The sequence below is a fragment of the Neovison vison genome, chromosome 12, assembly GCF_020171115.1.
Source record: "Neovison vison isolate M4711 chromosome 12, ASM_NN_V1, whole genome shotgun sequence".
In the NCBI taxonomy this organism is placed as follows: Eukaryota; Metazoa; Chordata; class Mammalia; order Carnivora; family Mustelidae; genus Neogale; species Neogale vison.
The window spans coordinates 129,772,958-129,796,877 of NC_058102.1; the positions used below are offsets into that span (position 1 = coordinate 129,772,958).

Genomic DNA, 23,920 nt, shown 5'->3' on the forward strand with positions numbered 1-23,920 from the left:
CCCACTGCACTCTCCAAAGGAAAGTTGGGTTTTCCTTTCTTTAAAATGAAAGGGGAGAGACTATTTCAAAAGAGCTCTTTTTTGTCCTCGACAGGTGTGTGAATAGCATGAGTAGCAGGAATCCAAAATTGTAAAAATTGTTAAAATCACACATGTTGTGCCTATTTACAGGGAGCAGCCTGGAGGAATGGTCACCAAGTGGTAATGATGGGATCTGGGGTAATTTCGCTTTCCCCTCCCCTTTTTGTAAATTATACTGCTTAAATTTTTCCATTTTTACAATGAGCATTTTACAAAAATAAAAATAAAATGCCCTTTCAAACTTTTTAGGGGTAAGCATGGTCAATAATCAACTCTGATAACATTTAACCATCTTAAAGGTCAACAAAGCCCTCAGTTTTTGTCATTAAAGACACAGAGCGTGGGTATCTGAGTGCGACCCTTGTCACCCAGTGCTGGAAGGTTTTAAAGGCACTCTTGGTCTTTTCTAGCACACCGACCAGAACTGAGCTACACGTTTTAATTTGCTACATTTCCTGAGTAGAGTTTCATCTCAATTTATTCTTCATTTGAAGTCAGATCAGTGGAACATTTTCTCTTTCTCTCTCCTTTCAAAAAACCCAGTAAATTAACGTGAGGTTTGCTACTACAAAACAGGTCGTGAGGAGGCGTTGGCTGAAAACAAAACTTCTCACATCTGACTTCAAGAAACAAAAAGCGTTGTTGTCCCTCACCTCGGAAGGAAGATGGTTGGGTGAGCCTTCAAAACATGGAGATTGGGGGGGGTCTACACTGCGTGAGCATGGTAGAAAGAAGGTGGATTTGTGAGTCGGGAAGAATGCATGTGCATCCTGGTCCCTCCATGTACCAGCTGTGGGATCTCAGGCAAGTTACTAGACCATTCTTCATTTTAGTTTCATTTTTTGGGAAATGAGCACCATAATTCCCACCGGCAAGGAAAGCTGTCAGGACTAGTATGTCGACCTGTTTCGCGCCAGGCCTGTGCGCTGCACTGCGCTCTTCCTCCCTCTGCAGAGAACGGTAATAATAGCGACGATTATTTTCATTCAACACTCTCATAAGAAACTTCAATGTTACCCCTATCTGCTTGGCCCTCGGCACTCTGAGGCAGGCCGTGTGTAGGTACTCTGGCGGCTCACAGAGCATGTCTGTCCCACGCTGGTTTCAGTTTGGCTGCTCAACCCCTCTTTGTGCTCAGATTATTCTCATTCTGGCCTGTCTCTTACAAGTCCTGGCAGCAGAGTAAGTCTTTTTGATCAAATCTCTGTACCGAGCCACAGAGTGCCTCGGGATGAGTGGATAATATTATTCAGGTAATGAAAAGGATAAGGAAACTTTCTGCACATTGTACAGGAAATCGTCGACAAGGGTTTTTTTTTCCCCGTAGAAAAACACCCACATAGATTACATTCTACAGCCCCTTTATTTTTAAGACTAAATAAATTACTGCCTATAAAACTGAGATCAATTTAATCTGCATCTCCAAGTTTCTACAGGTGCTGCTTCTCAAAGGCCTGGCTCATCAATGAGGCTCTTAGACGAACACCTTGAAAAATACAGATTTAATAGACTCAAGTTCTTAAGTTTATAAATACGGATGAGACCACAACCCATATTCAAGTCTATCCTATTAGATCCCAGTACTGAAGAGCAACACTTGGTGCCAAAGGTTTAGAAAACATTTATGGGTCAAAACTTCGCAGAAGAGAAAATCGCACCCATTGATGGAATTTCTGGGCAGGGGCTCCGGGAAAAGATGACACGGTTTCATTACAGTAGAAGGACATTCCACTGGCTCTGGCAATGCCAGGGCTGGCAGACCGCCACTCTAGCGTGGCCTGTCACTGCGTGGGGTACTGGCACAGAGGCCTGAATGTTCACCCTCTTGGGTTCTGCACCAGCTGTCCCCAGAAATTCTGCACATAAACTCTGACATCGGGTGTCACATCTGCAAACCACACATGTGAACTACTGGGGTAATCCCAGTAATCCCACATCCAGGGCGACTGTAAGAGCTTTAGCTGGGCCCCTGGCATGACTTAGCCACATCAGGGGGCTAGAAGCCCTCTCGGTCCAGGTCTATACTCACTAGCTATGCATCCCTCGGTCAATTATTCAACCTCTCTGTGCCTCTGCATTTGGAGAAGAGGCGTAATGATAGTAATGAGGGCATAGGTTTTGGTGAAGAATATGAAGACCAGGTAACAGGACTGAGGGGGGCACTGACTGCCCATGACTTGAGCTGGAACAAGATGAAACCAAGAACCTGGGATGAAGGGTGGAAAAGGAAGCAGGGAGGGAGGGACGGAGGAATGGAGGGAGACTTCCTAGAGCATCTGATGTGTCCCTAAAATGCTGAGAAATGCATTTTATTATTTTTTTTAAAGATTTTATTTATTTATTTGACAGAGATCACAAGTAGGCAGAGAGGCAGACAGAGAGAGAGGGGAGGAAGCAGGTTCCCTGCTGAGCAGAGAGCCTGATGTGGGGCTCAATCCCAGGATCCTGAAATCATGACCGGAGCTGAAGGCAGAGGCTTTAACCCACTGAGCCACCCAGGCACCCCTGCATTTGATTTTAAATGCATGATGGGAACTCTCAATTTCAACAAACCTCCACAGAACAAAAGCTTTATAAAAATGAATATTTTTGCGAATGTATATAGTATATATTTATCTGCTTATAAAGTGAGGTAATATTCTTATAAATATAAAAGAAACACTAAAAAATAATATTTCTCTCTCATGTTGCTTTTAGGATCAGAACTCTGAGCACCTTCCCCTTAAGAATTTAAATATCATTGACAAATTTACAAAACAACTCGTATATAAATGCTTCCAAAATACGAAGGGGTGTTTGTGAAGGATACAATATCATGTCTTTCTTCAATAACCAAGTATTTGTCAGGAGGACCCTTTTTTTTTTCTGCATATTGAAAAACATCCTCAGCATCTCTCAATTCCTTTTTAAACACTGTTGATTCGACCACAAGATAACCTAAGGAATCTTTGCTTCCTCCCTTCTACTAGCTTCACTTCCAGACTACAAGAATGAAGAAATATAATTTAATCCTGAGGATGACTCCTAAAGGAAGGTAAAAATATTTCTTTCACTTTCAACCCCTGTCTTGATGTGGCTCCAAGGCAGGCCTTTCCCACTGGCAAAGGACATAGACACATGGGTATTCCCCGCCCGCCGTATTCGTATCTCCGTCCACGGACGGAGCAGGTGTGGCACCTACAGTAGCCTCGCAGACTCTCTTCTAGAAGTCAGGTGAGTCTGCAACTTCTGTCCTCTGCCACTCTGAGGTCCTGAGGGAGAGAAGGCCACAAATGGACCACATGTTTGGCAATGCCGATCGCCCATGTGTGGCTCGGAAATTCAGAGCACTCATCAGGCAAGAGAAACGCTTCTTTTATGAGAGTGTGGCTGCAAGGACACACTGGAGACTGTGCCTTTCAGTGGCTACGCGGAGGTGGCGTTTTCCTGGCGCATCCCTAGCTGCGGCGGAAGGCCGGCTCTCTAGGTCACTGGCAGCCAAGCTCTTCTCCCACGTCCAACAGAGAAGCTCGGTCTGGCGCCTGGACCGGTGGCTTTTGAATGCTTGCAAGTCCACAATGACACAAGCTTCCATCTGAATTGGAACTGGATATTGACCCTCCAATCTCTGAAGAGTCACCTTGATTATCATCGGTTCTTACTATGCTCACTATAAGAAGCTAAAACCATCCGTTACTCTTGGGGCCGGCGTGCATACTCTCAGTGTTAAACTCACTGCATCACCTACATTTGCGTTTTTTAGATACTGTTCTATGTGTCTTTCACACTTGTACAGTCGTGGCTGGATTATCTCGAGTCACCTGTTCTTCAAAAGCAGCGTCTGTTTTTTCTCAAGAGGATGCTCAGAAACTTCTGTTTGCTGGCAGTGCTTCCGTCCAAAAGTTGTGCTGCCAACACTACCTGTTTTTACTTTCTTTTGTCTTCTTTTGAGAAAGGTACTTGTAAACGATTCCACGGTGCAATCAGTAAAACCAAATTTTATCTCTTCGCAAGGCTTCCTTACAACTTTGGCTTACACAGCCATGGGTTGGTCAGAGCTCCCATACCAGGATAAATTAACGTGGTGAAATCAGAATTTCTAAAACAGACACAAGGAAACAGCCATAAGATCTGTTCCCTTCGCTCTTGGGCGCTCAACAAGAATAACAAGTATTATGAATCCCCGCCTTGTTGCTCTTCTCATGCAAAATAAAATGCCATTAAGAGATTCCCAGCTGACTGAAGGGTTCAGCAGAGAGGATTCTAAGTGATGTACTGCAACAGATAAATATTTATATCTCCACCTGGGAGTGTGAGCCCAGGCTCTGGCTTTTGGAAATTGCTGTTATTATCATGTTTCACTCATTTTTTTAGAGGCTTGAAGTGACAATTTAATATAGCGTCAAATTAAGACTTCAATGTAAAGTCTTGTTTCATTTAATGTTTCTGAAAGGTTAAACTATCTGTAATCCTTATTGTGCCTCTGGCTATGTTTATAGAACACTGCGACAACAGAAAAGAAAAGAAAGGAAAGGAAAGAAAGACAGCCTGAAATTAAGGATTGCTTTGCTTTAGAAGGACCAAACAAATAAATAAATCTAAACTTAACTTGAATTCATGTTTTGGGAAAATGGTCTTTAAGGATCAGTTAAGAGAATTTATTTTGGTTTCAAACAGTTTTGAGGTGAAAAAAGAATGTAAGGATGACTACATTTAAGCTAATCTAAATACAAAACTACTGCTTTTCTTAAAATTGATAAAATCAGATTTAAAAGGAATAAACACTCCTCCAAAGTATTTACAGACACTCTCAGTGCTGAGATAATGCAGAATATATAGTACATACCTGAAGGAAAACCCTGTTTGTTACACCATAATAAGACCCAGAAACACCACGGTTGTTAAAGATGAAATGACCGTGTAAAAATGATTCTATTATAAGTGCAAAAGGCATTTATTCATTGACTACAATGAAAATGCAGAACTGCTGTTCCAGCAGCATCCTAAGGAGATCTGAGAGGCCATGGCCTCCACTAGAACCGCACCCTGTGGGAGGCATTAGTTGGTCAAAGAAGGCGCGTTCCAGAACCAGCCCCTTGCCCTTCAGTCAGGAGCTGCACCCCCTGTGGCTTGTGACTGGGGTTGGGACGCCAGAAGTTCAAGCAGGGGTGCCAGGGGGCCAGGGAACTGGGAGGTGCTAGATTCTGACAGAAACACTTTGGGCTCCCCGCTCATTTTCTTCAGCACAGATAAAACTCTCCAGGCAACGCTTATTCTAAAGTAAGCTCGGAGGTCCTCTAGAGATGAAGCAATGAGCTCACCAAGACCATCAAACACAAGTAGGCAAGTATGGCTGCCTTTGGGGAAGGTCTTCCTGCCCAGCTGTGGAGTGCAGTCCGCAGCCTTGCTGGCAGCTCCTTCCGGTTCTACCTCCCAGTCACCCTGGGCCATCGTGGGAGCTTCCGAGGGAAGCACTCAAGAGCACCCCAGCAGTTGGCTACAGCTTGGTTGGCCTGTGTGGTGGTCTGACCTGCCCTTCTGTCCAGCCCTGCTTCTTCCCCATCCTACATACATAAGTTTGATCCCTAGCCAACGTCTTGACCCCAGACTGTGGGGGCTTTTGCTTGGGAAGGTCACTCTGACTGAGAGGCAGCAGGTCCAAGAGACAACAGCATCAGGTTCCCAGAAATGGCAGAGGTTAAGACCATCGGAAATAGAGCTTGAACAGTCACGCATAAGACATTTAAAAAAATAAAGGATGCAATTTCAGAGATGAACCTAAAACAGGGAACTATCAGGAATGAACTGGCAGATTTTTTAAAATGGAACTTCTCTAAGGAAAAATGGCATTACCAAAATAAAACCGCACTGGACAGCTGAGACAACAGAACGGGACAGTAGAGGAGAGAGCTGGGACTGGCAGAACGGAGGAATTTCCCCGGAATCTCATGAGCAGGGATGTCTAGAAACAGAAAACAGAAAGCAGAGTGATGGACGAGCTGTGGAAACCAGAATGAGAACATTCTAGCTGTTGGAAAGATGAGAAGAGACAGACGGTGTATAAAGAGAAAAGGATGACAGAATTTCCAGAAACTGGAGGAAATCTGCTGCGGGCAGTGGATGTTGGTGAACAGGTTGGGCAACTCCCCAGAAACCTAAGAACGAACGGGCAGGACTCTGGGAACTGAGGGCTCTGATCATTCCATTAGCAAGCGGCCACTCCCTGCCTGCAAAGTAGAGCTCAGCGGGGTGCTCCCTGGGGACCCAGGAGATGGCAAAGGCCTTCCTGATGTTTCTAGAAGAGATGCCAAGAAATGTGTCTGTAGCTCCTGAGGGCAGAGGCCCTGCTGGGAGCTCAGCTGTAGTAGCAGAGTTCCAGGGGACCCCTTGGACTTGAAACTCTAACCTGCTTTTCAAATTTTTTTTTTTTAAAGATTTTATTTATTTATCTGACAGAGAAAGATTACAAGTAGGCAGAGAGGCAGGCAGAGAGAGAGAGAGGAGGAAGCAGGCTCCCTGCCGAGCAGAGAGCCCGATGCGGGACTCGATCCCAGGACCCTGAGATCATGACCTGAGCCGAAGGCAGAGGCTTAACCCACTGAGCCACCCAGGCGCCCCCCGCTTTTCAAATTTTAATTGACCTCTCCTCCAGATGGGGAACCAAAAACCCAGGAACAGACTCAGACTATTTCTCCAGCTCTAGAAAGTAGATAGCGCCCTGCCACTTAATAAGCTTCATCAGTGTCACCTGGGAGCAGGTTAGAGCTGTGGCATTTCCGGCCACCACAGACCTTCTGAGTGAGAATTTGCGTTTCTGCCTGGGTCTCAGGTGTTATGTCTAAAGTCGAAGTATGAGAAGCACTGATGCTGTATGTAACTTTTTCTCCTTCTACGCAACACCCAGCTGTTTTAGCTGTTGGCTTTTAGGGTGCTTCATTCTTCCAGTGATGACACCAACACCCCTGTCCCTTATGGGAGGATAAAAAGAGGGCTCCAAAGAGTCAAACATTCACCCTAACATCGTCTACTGAGATGTGAGGTACTAGCTAGCTTATTTAACAAGGAACTCAGATGTTTAGTCATGACATTCAGATTCGGCTCAAGTTTCTAGTTGTTTCCCAATGCAAAGGATAAAAAAGGATTTGGGGGTTGCTTTATCGACCTTAGCAGTTTATCGTTTCAGTCATTTTGAAATAAGAAACAAGTAAATTTAAACCCTCTATCTCAAAAACTTAAAAGATACTCTTAATGATATACTTTTAGACATTTCTTAATGATGTATGCAGAAACCTGCTTCCTCTCCTAAAACTTCTAAAATTTTACTGACACTGACCCAGAATTTCAGTTAGAGCTGAAGCTACCTGATGTCAGAACTCCCAGTGATTTTAGGTTAGTGGGGGGAAAAATCATCTTAAGAGAAGTAAGACATTTAAGAAGGCTCTTGACTATTGTTTTCTTTTCAAACGTTATTCTAACACTGGTGAACTAATCAGTTGATAATCATCATTTAAAAGACCCAAGTTTGTTCTAGCCTAACAGAAATTTGAAGAAAATGGTATTGACACCAAAACTTTAGGTTATTTTCCCAAATATACAAAGAGAAAACCAAATAAAGTAAGAGACTTATAAATGTTTGCTTTGCTTAATAGAAATTCTCCTTTGGTCTGAGAGATGATGCTGAGTGGAAATTATGGCAGGATTTGGGCCAGAAGTAAAGACTAAGGTAAGATGCGGGGGTTTGGGGAAAAATTCTAACTCCTTATGGTTTGAATCTTCATAATTCTACAACAGTGCCACATGATACCAGAAACTGGGCCCCCTAGTGGATTGATAGAGTTAATGATTTCAACACTGGGAGGTAGGAAACTGAGTAGAATGGTCTCGATCTTATTCAATCATTGGTAGAGCACTTACACCATACAACAAGTTGGGCAGGTTGTAAATATCAACTCACCTAATTAGTACAATACCCAATAAAGAAAGTACTATTATCCAAATTTTATAGACAGAGAAGCAGGCGTAGAGAGGTTAAGTAACTTGCCCAAGGTCACACAGCTGGTCAGGGGCGAAACTGCAGCGGACAGCTCCAGAGTCTGAGGTCTGAACCACCTACCACACTGTGTCAGTGGTGAGGTTGGCTCGTCAGAAACTTAGTCCCAGGAAGGATTTATTTAAACATCTAGCAATGTTCCACTTCTCCAGAGACTGGCCTTGTGGTGATTTTAAACTTCTAGACTATAGCTGCAGCTCTGAATATATTCCATCAAAACAGAAACCAATGAAAGCAAAGAGAAGAGAAAAGAGAAGCCAAAGGGCCACAGAATAATCGCAAACATTGGCAAGTCCAGCCATTGGCTCCACGGGACACACCCTCTCTGAGAGCCAGTCCTGTCCACTGACAGGCAGTTGGAAGAAGTCTCTCCACTCGTCCAGACCAGGCAGTTCAAAAGCCCAGCATATCAGAGGGTAAAAAGAGCAGCAAAGAGCAAGAGGAAAGAGAAGAACTGACGGTTGCTGCCGAAGCAGAAAACAGAATTTGTAAGACTCAACATAAGTAATTGAATTGGCCCAGGCCTTTGTAAGGTAGGAAGAAAGGCCTGACGTGCATCTCAAATGCCTGTGAGCATCACTAAGAGAACCACGAAGCCTGGAGAGACCCTTCCTGGATCACAGGTGACGAGGCCTGTGTCTGATCGTGTGCAACAGCTACACCTGGGGATGGGCGGGGCTGAGCTGGCCACCACGTCACATCACCCAGCACCCTGTGTGAAGGTGGTCCGTGAGAGGACTGGAGAGGAGAACATTCAAATCCTGCCCGGAGGAAGCCGGGCCGGCAGAGGGTCAGGGACCCCCGGCAAACTGCATCTTCCCTTGCACAACCGTGGTGACTAAGTGTAATTGTGTGTCGGTGTGGTTTCTGCAGCCTGCACTGATGAGTTTCTTTTCAAGTTCTGTGAAATTCTGTGTTGCATGGGCATTTGTAAGCATGATGCTGATTGTGTCACATGCCCTCTCTGTGGGGTACTCCTTAGACCAAGACAACCCTGTCTGACCCTCGTGCCAAGAACAGTTCCAGTCCTCCTGATCAACCGAGTCATTCGTATTTTCAGGCACAGCAGCTGTGTAACAGACTTGCTTGGGTTTCTCTTTCCGCTTTCGTTCCTAGGAAACTCAAACTCCCCATCCTCATGCAAGCAAGCATGCCAGCATCCTGGCATAACGTTTTCAGCTCACCCCAGGCTCCATTTTATGTCTTTGCCCTCTCCTTCTGTCTTTTCCCATCTATGTCTTGTGTTTCAAACTTCCTTGAAGGCCACCTGAAATTCTTTCAGGTATTAGGTCAAAGGTAAATCTATGAATGAATGAATGAATGAAACATCCATAGGGAAACTGAGCTTCAGAGATCACCTAAGTAGCCATTTTTTAACAAGCCAAGATCTAGGTCTCCTGACTTTCAACTAAATGTCATTGAAATAAATTGTATTAATAGCGGTGATTCTCAATCATTAAGATACTTTAGATTAGATTTAAAATACTATTTTTAAGAAGAAATAAAAAGCTAGATGTCGGATAACAGACTTTTCTGGGTAAAGAACATAGCAAGAAAATAACTGTTTCCTAGCAGTGGAACGAAAGGCAATCTTTAGCACTGTGGAAGCCCCAGGAGCACGTCAATAGATTTATTTTGATCCCCAATGTATTTTATGGAATACTGATGACATGTCAAATCTGCATGCGAGGTTATAGTGACTACCCCAGAGAAAATGTTTCAAACAATGATTTCTGGAAAGTCGAAAAATTCTGAACTCAAAGTTGTCATCAGGAAGTTGATGTTTGAATTGCATGTCACATTTTATTAGAACGGTATCGTAGCCATCTATCAGAATAATGTTTTCATCAGTCACTAAGGTATTACTTTGCTTTGAATGTTCTGAGAATATTTAAAGAAAGAATAAAAAGAATGTCTAAGGATGACATTAAGTTCCAGAGGGGGAGAAATGAAACAGTAGACAGTTTAAAAGGTGAAGAGTTAGAAGTTCCATCTTGTAATTCAATTCATTCAGAAGCCTGTGCCTTGGTGTTCTCACCCTCACTCATATTATCCTGCCATCTTAAAAAGTCCTTTGTATTAGGCAGCAACGTAAGTGCTACAGAACAAATTTCAAAAGGAATAGATGTTACAAAAGATTTTTTAGATATTCAAGGAATTTAGAGGCTCACTAATGTTTTTAGAGAACAGATTAGGAGCAGTTCCCAATTTCCAGAAACAGAATACAGCTCAAAGATTTTTAATAGATTTCAGTGCAAGCAAAATGCAATCGATCGCATTCGCAGAGACGGGAAGAAAAGCAACTGCCAAGAAATAATCCGTGATGTCAGAGCATCACACGTGGCCATAAAGTAGGGAAGCTGACTTTTAAACAGATATCTCAGGGCTCCCAAATCCAAACGAGCACCGCCTGCAAAGCAGTCACCTTGAGAGGCCGAGACTTAATAATGTTTCCAAATCCTCTGGGTAACACAAGTGGGGCCCTCAGCATTTTATTTTGATGCCCTCTGTGACAGCCAATCTTTACCTGTGAGGAGGATTTGGAGCTATTCAGGTCAAAAAATGAAGCAAGAGTCTAAAAGCAAGTGTGTGTGTGAGAAACCAGTTCTGAAGATGACTGCTGTGATGTTGCAAGCAATGGTCGTATTCATGCCAAAGATCACAACTGCTCAAGATGCCTGTGCGACCTGATGACGATGACAGTGGCCGATGCCATATATCGACCTGCCAGGGCATGGCAGGTGCTACACTGAGTATCTGATGTGCCTTCTCCCGCTTAACCTCCAACCTCCAGTCCTCCAGAGTCAGGTGTTGTTATTACCTCCATTGTCTAAATGAAGAAACAGAGGCTCCGGAGTCCAGAAATCACATGGTTAGTAAGTGACAGGGCTGGGATTTGAACTCAGGAGACTCGGACGCTGGACTTCGTGCTCTTATGTCATAGTAAGACCTTTTACAGCTCCAGCTGGGACCTGACTGTGTGTGCTCTACCAGGCACACTTAAGTTGGAATTTATTGAGATTGAGAGAAAGAGAGGGAAAAGGAGACAGAGAAGGAGGGAGAGAGAGAGATCACTGCTCCCACAGGTAGTTTCATCTTATTCCCTGGGGATTATGAAGGGAGCACACTGAGGGGCGAAAAGGAGGCAGGAAGTAGACAAACACGCAACTTTCTTAAAATCGGCTACTTTTCTCAGAGTGGGGTGGACCTCTCTGGGGCTGGGACAGGAAGAGACAGAGAAAGCAGGATAGGATTTGGAGGTATTTCTGGTTGAAACACTTCTGAAACGTTGCCAAATCTTCAACCGAGTGATTTTAAATTCAGAATGGTAATCATCAAAACCATTATGCAAAAGAGTATTTACATGAAATAGTATTATACAAATATGAAAAGTATTATATAAATAACTACAGATTTCCACAGTACACGAATTCCTAAATGCTAACGATCAGTAATCTGGCCAAGGGAGTGTTAATAAACCCAGCTAGAGGAGATTTTTCCATCAAATGTGTTCTCATTTCCTAACTATATCTTTGGCCTTGGTCATAATTCATTGTGAATGTTAACGTTTGCAAGGGTTTCAAACGGAGATAAATTACCTGGTGGTATTTCTTCAGGATGTTGTGCATTTCGGCCACATCTTCACTCGTGATGGTCTTGATGATATATCTTTTGTCGTAGGAAGTGTGGAATCGAGCCCCACTGCGCGCTTGGGAGTCGTTGGGAAGGGGTGCGCTCCTGGTCAAGGAATTCTTCCGGTCAGGATAAGGTGGGGGGAGGAGGAAAGAGATGGGTTAGAGGCACGGCTTTCTGATTTCCAGATCATGTGTTGTCATCACAAGCTTTCAAACACATTTATGTTTGGAAGAAACTGGTATAAGTAGGATGAAAGCATTATATATTTGTCGTAAGTCAAATTGCTAGTCTTTTAAATGATGTGAAGACAGCCTGGATATATTCTATGCTTCTGATGTCCTTAGACTAGGCTAATGCCCAGAATTACAATCAAAATTATTTTGTTCACCTGGTTCTTTTCTGAGTTGGACAAGAGAGCTCAAATTTTCTTCTGAAGCAAATTAGGTTCCAGTCATGAAAAGAATTTTTGTCACATTCCCTGAGTGGTTTCCTTATAGGAAGGTATTCTGCCAGACAGCAGGCAGGAAACAGCTCTCCTCATTCTGATCCCATCCCCAAGAAGTGGTTACTATTTCATACCATCGTCGTTTTACAGCTGAGGAGATGGGGACGAGAGAGGGTTCATCACTGGGCAAAGGTCCATGACTAGTAAGGGGAAGTACTAGAGTCCTATCTCCAGCGTGGCCGGCTCAAAGCCCCAGTTCTCCACCAGTAAACCACTCAAAACCACACTGTCTGTGGCAGGCCTTGGGAGGAGTCTGGGCAGGTGTATTCTAAACTAGCTCCTCACAAGACTCATATTGGGTCCATCCTCCTTCAGCCATTTTTGAGAACAGCTTAGCTCCTGGGGTGGTGGGCAAGAAAGCGCTCTGAGCAGGAGCTCTGGTAGCACCATTCATTCCAGTATCTAGCTGCCACTACTGACACTCTAGGTGGGTAAGTCCACCCTGAAGTCTCCCCTTTTCTCACTTGCGACTCTCTTGTTTGAATCTCTCATTTTCTTCGTGTCCAAGAAACCTCTCCCACTTCCTCACACCTTCTTACTCTGGTCTCTCCCACTAGGATAAGCTCTAACATCTCTGGAGTCTGGACCTCACCCCTGCTGCCTGTGCTCCTCGGTATTGACCTTCCTGCCCTGCCTGGCCTCACTGGGTCCTGTAGGAGGGATTCAAAGGCAAAGACAACTTCCTTCTCCAACTTCCTCTCTAAAAGTGGGCATTGGAAATTCCCACTGAATGTCCACTAAAGGGGACACAGATGTCTTTAGAGAGGTAGGTGATCATGCATCCATGATGGATTTTTGATTAAATTGTTTCTTTCTATCTGGTATATTCAAGTCTCTTTATCCTTTCCTCCCTTTCTCAAGGAAATCTGACAGGATTGAGCCTTATGAAGTACAACTACGTCGCAGGGGTAGTAACTCAGGAAGGTCCTTCTGGTGCTGAGGGAGTGGCCCGCCGGCGTATTCTTATCTCCCAGGATGCACCCGGGCATGGCTGTCCGCACCGCTATGTCCTGCAACAGCGCATCTCCCAGGATGCACCATGGCACAACTGTCCGCACCACTACGTCCTGCAATAGCACATCTCCCAGGATGCACCTCGGCACGGCTGTCCGCACCACCACATCCCGCGACAGCGCATCTTGATCAGAGTGCTGCCAGGCACACCTGTCAAGTGCAGCGCCAACGCTGCCAATGAGCTGAATTTGCTTTCCTTAGGTTATTAGGAAACTGGAGAGAAGGAAAAAAAAAATCGACGTAACTTCCAATGACGTTAAATAGCAGGATCTGGAAGTTTTAAACTATTCTTGAGACAACTGAAATCCATTCGACAGACTGAGAAGGATGAAAATAATTTTCAGGGTGAAAATGGCCATATTCATGAGAGTCTAATTCTCCATGACATTGGTTTTTTGGTCCTCAAAAAAAAAAAAAAAAAAAAAAAATTCTCCTTCACACTACTTCCTCCTAAGAAGAAAATCAAAGTGAATTCCCCTTCTTAGATTTTAAACACTAGCAAAAAAAAAAAAAAAAAAAAAAGGCAACCACTGCCATGGGCTAATGGTCTCACATTTTCCTCCCATACATTAACCTGCAAAGAATTATTCAAAATAACTTCTTTTTGGAAGGGGGCAGGGTAGGTAAGAAAGGCCACCTGTGCTCAGCAAAGGACAGGATGACAGCAACATATTCATTAATATCAGATATTAAAGTCTAACATTCCATCACAGACCAATGGGAGAGAATAAAATTGAAGGCTGCACAGTAAGTGCTTCTTAAAATTTAATGAGCCACCAAGTTAGCTGGGGATCACGTTGAAATGCAGATTCTGACCCCAAAGGTGGGGGCGGGGGCATCTGAAGAAACAGAGGACACTGACAGAGTTGCAGCCGGTCTATCTCCCTGGTTAAGAATCAAGAGTCTGCTGAATTGTGGCTCTGATGTGCTTTGTCTGCATAGTGTGTCAAGTCCAGTACATTGGTGGTACCTGCATAAACACCTTTCTCACTATAATCTGTCCCAATCTGGTTTGGTTAAAATAGAAAACTTTATTTTATTTTTTTAAGATTTTATTTATTTATTTGAGAGAGAGAAATAGAGACGAGGGAGCCCAAGGAGGAGCAGAGGGAGAAGAATAAGCAGACTCCACGCTCAACACAGAGCCTGATGTGGGGCCTGATCCCACAACCCCGAGATCATGACCAAACAGAAACCAAGAGTTGGACGCTCAATGGACTGAGCCACACAGGTGCTCCCAAGTGGGAAGCTTTATAGTGAAAAAGAAGACTTTGTTGCATTCACTGTAGTAATTCAGTAGAGAAATGTTTAATAATGATATGTACAAGGCAATGTATAGGTTTCCACAGGGCTAGAAATGACTCATCAAATAAGCAATGGTTCTTCAGCTCAGATGTTTCCTCTTTTCAAATTCTTCGTCTTCCCTGTCAGTATCTAATATATTGATAATCATTTATTCTAGACTCTGCATTAGCATATTGTCCATGTCTTAATTCTGGTTATAACACTTCGCAAATTCTAATATTGGTTCTGTCTCAACTCCGTTTTTCAATAATCACATGAGTAGACCCAACCCACAGTGTCTACTTCCAGCGTGTGTAAGGATTTTTTTTTTAAAGCTCTTAGTTTTCAAATAATCAAAGAAGTAAGGAACACTTTGTGAAAATTAAGAAAGTACCTTTATCACTATGAACATAAAAAGATAGGAATCAAATTTACTGAAAGCCTTAGACAAGCAGAAAATCAGAAGAGTAAACAGTATTTCACACAAAATGCACAATTCTTGGAATGGCCCTAAGGCCTGGAAAAATCCAACTCATTATTTCATCTTTATTTTCCCAACATTCCTCTGAGATAGGAAAGGCCAGATGCATTTTCCTACTTGAAGATAACCAAACTGGAGTACAAGGGAGTCAGGTAATATGCAGGCTCCTCCCTAAAGCTTCCCCTGAAGAAACCCAAAGGGGCAATTTTCAAAGACTAAATTTTTGCCATTACTTAACATCACAATCATTGACTTTCTGTGGTCTTTGAAATAAGGTAGAAGTGTGTGTGTGTGTGTGTGTGTGTGTGTGTCTCAAGGCAGTACTGTGTAATGGTCTGCCATTCTTCAACCCTTGGATTTAGTCTCTCTGAGCCTCAGTTTCTATGTCTGTAAAGTGATCAAGAAGAAACCAGGGTAGAGGGTGAGCTGAGTGAAATCTCCACCACAGACCTTTTATAACTCTAAGAACGTATTTACTCAAAGGCATGGTGCACGGCTCCAGGAACTATAGATTCACCTCAGAGGGTGAGTCGAACAAAAGTTCAGTCAGAAAGCTACGACCATCACCTCAGCAGAGGCATAACGATGGCTTAGGATATCTGGGCCATGATTAAAAAGAAGATGGCAATAGTTCTTAGGACAGCATGGAAATAAAACTTCATAGATTCTAGACATTCTCTGGACAATTTTGGCAAGACCGAGAAAATGAGCGGAGAGAAGGAAATCGGAGCCATATATCGAAAGGCGTCACTGAGCAGCCTCCATACAGTCTGCTATGTAGCAAAACTGAATACTGAAAATTTTCAGTGTGCTCTGCCCTGTCACAAGGAAAAATGGCCCATAGTATCATACAGGATGGTTGGCGTGTTTGGGAGGTCAAGAGGGTGGCTTGAGAGGGACCTTCGGGAGCGCCCACAGGGTTCCCCCCATGTGTAATTCATGCTCATAATCAAAGAGCATGACAATTAAAAGCAACCTGGAGATTATTCCAAATCATTCAACTTAAAGGTAAGAAAACAAAACCCAGACAACGGAAATGACTTGCTTGCCTTAGTGCTTGAACATCTGAGTGGGTCGATGTACACACATGGCTTTATAGGGACCCTGCCCAGAGCAGTTGGCCCCCGACCCTCCCGCCACTGCTGCCTCCTTCCCGGGCTTGAGAATCTGGTGGGCATTAGCGATGGGATTGCTGACACAGTCTTCTGCGGTGACAAACACCTTCTAATCACAATTTAGAGCATGAGCGAACTGGCACAAAACCCAAACTGTCTGTATGTTTTCCGTCTTGCCAAGTAAAAATGTATCATCGGCAACAGTCTCATTGCTAATGCAGCCCAGAGTCCTCAATTTACACTTTTACTAACATGTGTACAAATCTATCCTGACTCACTCTAGCACTGTTCATTATTCGACTTGAGGTGGGTGGGCGTAGTTGCTGTCTTCTCTCAAGGCCAGAGCTGAGACGGATGTGTGTTTGTGGAACAAGGCTTCAGGACTGGGAAAGCATGTGTGATTGAGCCCTGGGCTTAGAGGCCTACAATTCATGTGGCACAGACAGGGCTGAAAGCTGCCTAGCGCTTCGCTCTTTGGACAGTTCTGTGCATGGGGTGATGGTGTCAATCCTAAGAATTCTTCACATTTCTGACCACGTGGCACAGTGTCTGTTTTAATTAGTTCACTTGTTCTGAATATTGCTGGAGGCTTTCCTTCTCTTTTGGTGACTGGTTTCTATCTTTAAACACTGTCCCATCCTGCTTCTCCCTGCTGAAAACTGTAAGGGTTTTCTTGGCAAAGAAGGCCAAGACTGAAACAAGTAATCCTTTACTCTGAGAATGTGATATGCTGGGTTACTCTCCACAATGCTAAACTGGCAAGAAAGGAAGAAAGGAAAGAAAGAAAAGAAAGAAAGAAAGAGAGAGAGGAAAAAAGTTAAGACAAAATCTGTAAGTGAGGACAAGATTTATATGGAAGAAAGAAGGTCCAGCAGAAGAGACCATTCCATTTTTTTTTTTAGGAGTTTTTTTTTTTTTTTTTAATTCTGTCTCCTCTTAATCATCTGATTTAAAAAACCAAGTCTAAGAAGAAAATCTGATCTAACCAAAGACCTAAAAATCACTGCTAACAGGGCTGGTTTAGTCATCTACAAGGTAATTCCATTTTTCAAAGTAAAATATTTACTCTTAGGAATGTTCACCATTACCTACCTGTCTGTGTGAATGAGAAAGCTGTGGGGTAAAATCACCCAATGAAATCTATGTAGAGTGTAGAGTTCTACTCTTGTTCCCTTATTAGTAAACAGACGGATGGAGGGACTGACAAAAGAAAGAAAGGGAGAAGGAAGGAAGAAAGAGAGGAAGGAAGAAGGGAAGGGAAAAAGGAAAGAGATTCTTTGTCATGGACAAAGCCATATATCCTGAAATAAGGTGCCATTTAAAAAATTCAAAATCTGGGATTCTGAAACTCTCAGTTCAAAAGTGTGAATGTGCAAAAATAAAATGCCCTCTGGATATCTGGGATCAAAGTCACAGGACAATTTAAAGGCAATCCAGAGCATTCAATGTGTGAAATGTCCCACTGGCCTTCGGAAATGTCCTCCAACACCTTCCCGAGGTTCGAAGCCATCAGAAGAGAACACACTCACACAGCCACTACGTACACACTCATCAGAATGCTCTGAACATCAAAACCATATCGCCCTGTTTAGTTTGTTCAGACTTCTATTTCGTTTCCTCATATTTTCTCAGGTCCGCATGGCCGTAAGCAGAGGCCTGGTGACCTTTCAAGTTCCAAACAGGGATGATGGTGAGCCTGGGGGACGTTATAACATGACATTGGACACAGGGAACCTTAAAAGTCAAGACTGTGAATTTGGGCAAGTTAATTTAAGCTCTTTGTGCCTCAGTTTCCCTATCTATAGAAATAACAATGAAGATAATAATACTAGTCAAAAGTATAGGAGCTAAATTAGAGGAATATAAAGTTTCAAATTAGTGCCTGGAAGAGATTAGTACTCAATAAATGATAGCTGTTATTATAAATAGTGAATTTCAACTTGGAAGAGATTTAGAAGTGCAGATCAATATTGACATGATTCTGCAGGCTGGGAAGTTAAAAATGAAGAAGGACTTACAGAATAAGCTTCTTCCAGTTTGCTCTCGATTCTATCTCCCACCCTGGCCAAGCCTTTGGTTTATACCCACTGAAAATCGAGAACCACACATTGTCATTTACCTGTGCAGGTTATTTCCTATAGCCCTCCTTAATGACCACTTATATTTTTACAAAAGAATTTAAAACATTTTATAAAGAACTTACATGTCAAAAAATCCCAACCCACAAGGTCTTCCTTCTGTCCTTGGCCTCCTGCTTACCTCCCTCAGAGGGGAAAGGGGCTGGGACAAGTCTCTAAAGAAATAGAAATCACAGGGGAAGGCAGCCTGAAGAGACGGGTGACTCCTTCCTGAGGAGAGGGAGGAGGGTGAGGAGGAGGAAGAGGAGGGGAGGAAAGTGGGCTGGAGGAAGACACCCATGAATTTGAAGGCACAGGCGAGGGAAAGTCAGGGGAGCTCAATGTACATGCCTCTGTTACCTCGAGGGAGAAGCGAGAATAAAGGAAGGTGAGTGGGTGCCAGGTAAAAATGAGGGCCCGAGGAGAGGGATGGAGGTTTGGAAAAGCAACCTTGGAACGGACGGTCTGGGAGGTCATCTGTGTAACACACTGAGTTACCGTGACATTTACAATCCCATTCAAGGCAGGGCTTTAAAAGACTCAATTCAACATTTAAAACATGGATGAATAGACATCGATAGAGTGTCTTGTTAACCTCACTGCCCACAGAAATTTCTCACAGGTTCCAGGTCTCAGCATGGATGGCAGAAACAGAGCGAGTTAGAAGTCAAGGGCAAGGAGGCCTCCCAACTCCCCTCCCCCACCCCTCACTCTGTTACCTGATTATCCGCCAAGACAGTTGGACTTCATGTCTCGAGGTTTCCTTCTTGCTCTACTAATTAGTGTTCAGTAGTAGTTACTGCTGTTAGTTTGTGGGGACATAGGATATGGATAATGATTTGCTATTAGTTTAGGGGGAAAATCTGATCACAAATGTAAACTAACTGCAAAATGTGTGCTGTATTCACCAGCCATTCGTTCATTTCATATTATAAACTATGTAATTCCTCAAATTCCCTTGTTCTGAATGCCAATACTGTTATCATAACACCCTACCCTCAAGAAAAAGGCAGCCAAAGTCAGTGGTAGAGGAAAATGAAAATCACGTATTGAATAAAAACTAAGTTTAAACCGCATTCTTCTTCCTTCGTAGCTTTACCGAGCTATAACTCACATACCATACAATTCACCTCTTTAAAGTGTACAGTTCAATGGCCTTTAGTACATATACAAAGTTAACCAACTCCACAATGAATTTTAGAACATTTTCATCACCTCGAAAAGAAACCTGTATCCATTAGCAGTCACTCCCATTCTGACATCCATCCTCCAAGCAGGAAACCACTCTGCACTGTCCTAGAGTTGCCAATTCTGGACATTTCATATAAACACACTCCTCCAGTGTACAGGTATCTGTGACAGGACCAAACTTTTCTCTTGCAAGTCCCTAAGGCAAACAGCTTGGTTGCCTGGTTTGTCTCTGGCGAGTGAAGGGACATTTACACGCACGCTCTGCTCGGTCCAGTGCAGTGGACACGGGACAGCACGCAAATGTTACTTCTTAGGCTGCTCCTAGGCTTGCTGGGAGTTGGGTAGGAAAATGAACTCTCTGACAAAAACTAAAGCTCTTAAAGAGAAGAGCTAGTAAATGGAAGACAGGTAACAATCTGACAATTTACTCCATTTTCACTTGCCTTTTTTGCCTCTTGATAAGTGAACTGATTTTTACTATTTCTATTCTGCACAGCCTAGTACATGGCTGATCTTACAACACCCTGTCCCCAAACTCAACAGCGATGTCTGAAGCTCTGGTGGCATGTCAGCCCTCGGCAGGAAATAAAGGAAGATAATGAGAGATGAAGCTCACTCTTTAGTGGCCTTCTTATGCTTCTAATTGGAAATTTATTGTCATTTCCCTTAAGAAAGGGATTAATGGTGCCATCCTTCCTCTCCACTCCTGTGCAAGGCTACACTGAAGATGTTTATTTCCGCAGTGGGAGGTCTGGGATTAGCGGGGCCTCCAGAAGTGTGGAGGAAATGCAAAGGTCAATTTAATTAGCTCATTCTTGCCACTGATCTTCTATGCCTTTCCTGAGAATGTCATGATTTAGTAACCATTATGGTCCCCTGTGTGTTTTTTAAATACCCAAGGATTCTGAACACTTAATTCTGAGTCTTACATGTTTTTGGATTTTTTTTCCATTTTGATATGGGTTTTTAGTCCTGTTAAAAATCATGTATGAGGGCGCCTGGGTGGCTCAGTGGGTTAAGCCGCTGCCTTCGGCTCAGGTCATGATCTCAGGGTCCTGGGATCGAGTCCTGCATCGGGCTCTCTGCTCAGCAGGGAGCCTGCTTCCCTCTCTCTCTCTCTGCCTGCCTCTCTGTCTACTTGTGATTTCTCTCTGTCAAATAAATAAATAAAATCTTTTAAAAAAAATCATGTATGAAAACTTCTTACTTTTAATCAACAGAAAGGCCATTAAGATCAATTCCGCCATACTCCAGTGTATGAAAGCCACCACCTTGCAAAGGGAACATGTTGGTCTTGTACACAAGAACTTCAGTGACTGTCATCTCCTTGAGATGACTTAATAACAGATTCAGAGAGTTGACAGCTGGGAGGGACTCAGCGAACATCATGTCCTTTTCCCTCATTTCACAGATGAGAAAATTGAGACCCTCCAGGACTAAGTGACCGGAGACAGCCCACAGCCACAGTCCCTGAAGATCCAAGACTCAGACCAGCCTCTTTTCCTCCAGGAAATGTTCTTTTTCCTAACCCACGTTACCTGTTTCATGGACTTGAAACCTGGAAGCTGATCGCTCCCTGCTGACAACCCAGGATTATGATTACATGCCTCAAATCACAAGGCCGGGAGCCAGGAGCAACTGCCCGGCCGAGGCCACTTTCTGGGTTTGCGTTTGACATATCTGAGGGAGCACAGATGGTCCTCTGACCTCATCGGAGAGGCAAAGACCAACATGCTAACTTGAACATTACCACCAAGGATTTATTAAATGCCCACTGTGTTCAAAGTCATATGTTAAGCTCCTCGGGAATTTCAAAGAAAGTCTGAGCTGTGATCTCAGGTGTAGAGTGGCTTTCATTAAAACGGGGAGTAAGAACACTGCAATTTAACATTTATCAATAATGAAACAACTGAGAAAAGAAGAACACAAAAATGAATGGTGATGACCGGCAGAGAGAAAGAGTTGCAGGAACTTCACAGAGCACCGTGAGATCTCCTTTAAAAATCTCGGGTTGGTACTTGATTGACATTAAGATACCACAGACCTATGCCCGGGGATCATAATAAGCAAACACAACATCTAACCTGGACAGGAGTTTCCTGTGGCAGGGACTACTGTCAGCTCTTGGAAACCACAGGTCATAACCCAAAGGGTTCAGTGGGGTTGCGGGGGTGGGTGGGTGGGGGGAGGGGACGAAGGCCAACAGTCTGTGATGGGGACAGTCACAGGTTCAACTTACAAGAAGGAGCAGAAAAAGAACAAGAAAAAAATCTGATGATGTTGATAGGTTGTGAGACAATTTTCCCAAAAGTCTGTCAGGAGAAGACTGCTTCGGTTTTTGGCCCAGGAGGAGTTTCTGTCCGATATGCACTGTGAGGCCTACAGAGGCTCACCGCTGAGGCCAAAAGGTGTGAGGAGAGGCTGTGAATGAGCAGGCTCAAGAGACACAGCAGTTACAGAGGAAAGAAAGAGCTTATATGGCTCAAGGAGGAAGCAGATTCCAGATGGTGACAGGACAAGTAGGTCTGTCGAGAGACAACACCCAGAAGCCAATCCCTCCCACGTCTGGGCTTGCGCTCCCCAGGCTGCCCACAAACAAGATCACCTCTATGTTCAAAAGGCTAAACACTCAACTGTATCTTCACTCTCCCCTCGCCCTTTCCCAAGCCTTCCCCCTGCTAGTGATTGGTACCCCTGCTCCCCTAGTCCCTCAGGCTCCAACACCTCCACTCCTGTCAGGTTTCTCTTCCCTCCACCTTGGGGCGCTGCTCTCTGCTTGACCCTGTCAGTGAGGAGGGCTTTGGTGTCCCTGGGATAGTTCACAGTCTCCGAGCTGCGTTATCTCCTTTATGCATTCTGTCCATAACCACCTCAGTTATCTTTAGAAAATCCACATGTCATCACATCATTGCCCTGTGCAAAATCCACAGGGCTGCTCTGGGGCTGAAGTATCCGAGGGAAGCCTGCGGGGCAGTTTCCCATCTTCCTCTCCACAGTCCCACCACCATCCGGCACTTCCCATTTCCTGAGCTCTTGGCACCATGCTTTGGCCCAGAAGGTTCGTTTCCCTGGGTTGACCCCCAAGCCCTCCCTCCCTTTCTGCCACAGATATTTCCTACGTGCCTGCCCCAAGCCAGGCTGATACTAAACTCTGGGCCTGCACCCCTAGACACAGGAGACACAGTCCCTATCCTCAGAAAGTTTAAATGGTTTTTGGGAAGTCTTACATTTGAAAATACAGTGATAGGCTCTATATTCTACAGATAATGGCAGATTTTTTCCCCACAAAGTTCTGTATACTCTCAAGGTCTTAACACTTGCACATTTTATTTTTAAACTTGAAACTAGAACATCAAAAGTTTAAAACATTAGCTTTTAAAATTAATTATTTTAAAATTAGAATTCTCCATTACAAATACAAAGCCGAAGACGCATCAAATGCAAATAATGAGGGATTCTAATTCAGGCGATGTGGTAGGGGAAAAGTTAACCTGGTATTATCCTCCAGGAAGAACAAGAGGGCTCAGTTTCAATTGTGTGGTGGGGTGAGGCTTAATAGCATCATCTCCATCATGCAGAACTTTTTGGTTTCTGGTGGGCAATCCTCTCCCGCAGCTCAGAAACTTTAAGCGAACCCTCCCTTTGACTTGCCAGGCCTGGTGTAAGAGGCTCTGGTACTCTAAGAGACTGGAAAGAGGGATGCAGGTTTTCTTGGAGACCAGTAAAAATTAAGATGTCTGGATTTCTATTAATCTCATTAGCATCTTATACAGAATCTGATAGAGAACAGTTAAAACAAACAAAGAATGAGGAATTCCTCCACTCTTTCTTCCCTTCTGCATCCCCTATAATGTCTTGCAAACAGCCTGACATGCACTAGGTGCAAATAAACACACACTGAGTGTAATTGTGCATCAAATCCTCCACCAAAGGAGGACCAGAGCTTCGGGGAGCAGCGGAGGCAGAAACAGTGTCAGGAACAGTGGAGACCTCCAACAGTGAATGCACTCCATGGGTGCGTTTATCTTGAAAGATGACTTATCTTACAAGTACAGTAATGCAGCGTCTCATTGGCCCAACAATGATCAGAGGAACATAATTCAACACTGAGTCTCTTACAAACCAGTGAAGTCATTTTAAGACACACTAATAAGCTGGAGAAAGTTCTGAATCTGGATGCACTGGACACACCTATACAGAGGTTTTTATGTATAATGTTAAGTGATACTGTTATTAATGAATATTCTAGAACCACTGTTTGCATTTGTCTGTAACAGCAAGAAAAAAAGTTTTATTTTAAAGGCCATCCAAGAAAGAGTGTTTACTAGATTTGAAGGGGAAAAATACAAGTGTTTATGGTAGGAATGCTCTTCAGTTCTTGTCAAGAAGTTTAAGTATGCTGATAGAGGTCAATTAGGTAGGCTAATTACCATGTTCTACTTTTATCAGATTCATCAATAGTGACTT

The 23,920-nt window shown here is 43.7% G+C and overlaps 1 protein-coding gene across 1 annotated transcript in view; it reads right to left on the reverse strand.

Moving 5' to 3' along the window:
• Nucleotides 1-23,920, reverse strand: part of PIP4K2A (phosphatidylinositol-5-phosphate 4-kinase type 2 alpha) — a 171,869-nt gene that overhangs the window by 37,117 nt on the left and 110,832 nt on the right. The window contains exon 4 of the mRNA XM_044229441.1: nt 11,710-11,862. Coding sequence (XP_044085376.1) covers nt 11,710-11,862 — 153 coding nt within the window. The remainder of the gene's footprint in view (nt 1-11,709; nt 11,863-23,920) is intronic.